Below are 3,002 nucleotides of genomic sequence, written 5' to 3' on the forward strand. Positions count from 1 at the left end.
CCGGGGGGGGGGGGTTGAGGGGCTTCAGCCCTCCCCCCAAAATTCTCAGGGTGGTCCACGAGAAGGCCTTACTATTATGTGGCATGGTGGTGTCTTTGTCCGTGCCTGGGCCCTCGGCTCACTCTCTTTCCTTTTCGGTGCCCCTTGTTTCAGCCTTCAGTGCCGGGAGAGGAAGGGGAGTGCGCCGACAGCCCAGGCGCCAAAGAGGATGCTGCCACACCACAGACCATTCGGAGGCCGCAATAGGCCTTCGTGCCTGTGCATTCGGCAGGCCTTTGCGCCCATGCATCGAAGTCTCGCCACACTTGTGGCTGGGAGTGGAATGCGTCAAGCCCGTCGGCTGCCTTCTAAGACTCTCTGGATCCAGGAAAACAACAAGTCCATTTGAAAAAGAGCAATCATTCCCCAATCCCTGCCTCTATGCACAGATTGTTTTCAACCATGAAGAGAGTGAAAAGTATATCAGGAAGTTTAATGACAGGCCAGAGACTTAGTGGACTAGCAATGATTTCCATCCATTGGGTCATCACTATCAAACCAGAAAAAGTAATTGACAAAATGGCCGGGGAGAAGAAAAGAAGATTGTTGCTGTAAAGTAAAAAATAAGTCAAAAAGTATTCTAAACATTTTGTTAATGAAAGTAAATAAATAACATTTATTATTTAAACTGTTATGTTTATTCATATCATGATCTGATCACCATGCTATATGCATGGGGGTATTGGCATAACGATACAAAAGGTTTGCTACGGTAGATCCTCTCTCACTCAGACTCGCCCCCCCCCCCCCCCCGAATCAAAATCCTGGCTACGGGCCTGGTTCCAGTCAATCATTAAGGAAATGAGAGCCCTATTAATTTGCCTACATTGATGAATAGCCTGCTTATGTGATTCTGAGTATGTTAAAAAGAACACCACATACCTGCTACCTACACTTTTTAATTCAGCTCAGTCAATGTGGGCATGTGAATGAACACCCCTTTACAATAGGGGCTGCAAAAACCAGACCAACAGGAGACATGCCTTCAATCCAGATCTTTGTCTTTTTGCTAGCTGTAGCTGACTTGGGTTTTGGTGGACTCATCTCCAATGGCTTTATAGCTACAGTGACTATCAGGGAATGGACCAAACACAGAAGACTTGCTTCCAGTGAACAGCTCTTTCTGAGTCTGGCTCTGTCCAATATTTGCAGCACCATTTTAACAATTCTATATTTCTGGGGTACGTATGTCACCAATAACTTACTATTATTCAAAATATTTCCTGCTACATTTTTTGCCGCTGTGACCAGATTCTGGTTCACTGCCTGGCTCTGTGTCTTCTATTGCATCAAGATAGTGAATAGCACACATGCCCTCTTCCTTTGGTGCAAGATGAGGATATCATGGCTAATACCCCGGCTTCTTATAGGATCTGTGGCCCTCTCCTTCTTTGTTTCCTGCATTTCAGTAAAGATATTTCCTACGGAATTCCAAAGCAACACAACAGGAAATGTTACAAGCTACACTCAAGTAAAGTTTAAAGACTATCTGGGCTTTTTTCGTCTTTTATTTTTAATTATTGGTTCCAGCAGTCCCCTTATTGTGGTTTTATTTTGCTCCATCATGGTTATTGCTTCACTCTCTAGGCATGTCTGTCGGATGGCAAGTACCACGTCCAGTTTTAAGGATCTCCAAACAGAAGCTCATATTAAAGCAGTTTGGATAGTGCTCTTCCTTTTATTCCTTTATGTTTCCTATTTTATGGCACATACCTGGTCTATAGTTGTAGAAATGGCGACTATGGAAATGACTTTTGCTTCATTTGTGCTGATAACGTATTCCCCTGCTCAAGCTGCTGTACTGATTTTCACTAACCCAAAACTGAGGGAGGCATTTAATCAGCTGCTTCAAAGAAAAAGGTCTCTTGAAGGTTGAGATAAATGTGCATTTTGAAAAATAATGAGATTGTTTGACATGCTTGATTTAAAAAAACCCCAAAATAATTGGCAGAGGAACTGGAACAGATCTGGAACAGATATGGTAAAGGGAGATTACACCTTTCATATTCCAACAGTCCTGATTGAAACCAGCTGTTTTGCACCCATTATTAATGGGGATGGGATGGAGAAGAGGAAATGCATAAAGAAGCTTCACTGCTTGTGTTTGTGTGTGTGAATCCAAGTAGCTTAATGACAGGAGAAATAAAATCTCTTCCCTCATGCCATGTACCTTTCTAGTTAGTTAGAACCTAACCTATGCTGGATATTTAGTTCTCTTTTAAGGTATGGCAGGGCAAACTCCATGACAAAGAACACACTTGTTTTGGCTCACAATCAGTCATCCATCTCAAAGAGAATATTCTTCATGTGGCACTAACTGACACATCCACCACCTACTGCAGAACTGATTACTGGATTTCTGACTCCCACTACTGACCTGAAAATGGCAATGTATAATCCAAAGAAATGTAGTCTCTAAATTGATGCACAGGAGGCAAAGAATACTGGAAATCAGATTGTGATCAAACTCTATCTGATGGCAATTCATAACCTCAGGTTTTGGATCACAGAGTTGTGACATCTAAAATGGCATTGAAACAGATACAGCAACTGACAAGATGCAGATTAACTAGTTGTGTAGACACTGCAATTCTGTTGTGTTTTCAGCTTTGAAAAATAACTTATTTAGCCTACTTTGTAAAGGACTTATCTCTGGATCTAGCAGTGCTTTTATGAAGTAGATTTTATCTATCTGGACAATATTTTATGTTTCTTCCACATGTTGGTTCACTGCCTGATTCTGCAGTTTGACTCTAGCAGATTAACCAGCTTTGACTGGCAACTACAGCCTATAAATTGACCATAGTAGTTGGTGGCCTGGACACCTCCCCATTAGATTACTGCAAAGCTTTCTGTATTGGTCTACCTTGAAAATATCTCAGCAGCTGCACCTATTGCAAAATACAGTAGTTAAATTGCTGGCTAGAACAACTTAAAGAAAACATATAATAATATGGTATATT

The 3,002-nt window shown here is 41.7% G+C and overlaps 1 protein-coding gene across 1 annotated transcript; it reads left to right on the top strand.

Annotated features, from left to right (window-relative positions):
* Positions 1 to 1,018: 1,018 nt before the first annotated feature.
* On the top strand, positions 1,019 to 2,583 carry LOC134295884 (taste receptor type 2 member 105-like). Its single transcript, XM_062969366.1, has 2 exons — positions 1,019 to 1,220; positions 1,449 to 2,583. The coding sequence occupies exons 1-2, from the start codon at positions 1,019 to 1,021 to the stop codon at positions 1,913 to 1,915; spliced, it is 669 nt and encodes a 222-aa protein (XP_062825436.1). The 3' UTR covers positions 1,916 to 2,583.
* The last annotated feature ends 419 nt before the right edge of the window (positions 2,584 to 3,002 follow it).

The sequence above is a fragment of the Anolis carolinensis genome, chromosome 2, assembly GCF_035594765.1.
Source record: "Anolis carolinensis isolate JA03-04 chromosome 2, rAnoCar3.1.pri, whole genome shotgun sequence".
Classification (NCBI taxonomy): domain Eukaryota; kingdom Metazoa; phylum Chordata; class Lepidosauria; order Squamata; family Dactyloidae; genus Anolis; species Anolis carolinensis.

Bases quoted from the DNA above. Each gene is read 5' to 3' on its own strand.
- LOC134295884 (XM_062969366.1), top strand. From the start codon at position 1,019: ATGCCTTCAATCCAGATCTTTGTCTTTTTGCTAGCTGTAGCTGACTTG. The intron at 1,221-1,448 runs GTACGTATGTCA...CCTGCATTTCAG, and splicing joins AACAATTCTATATTTCTGGG to TAAAGATATTTCCTACGGAA.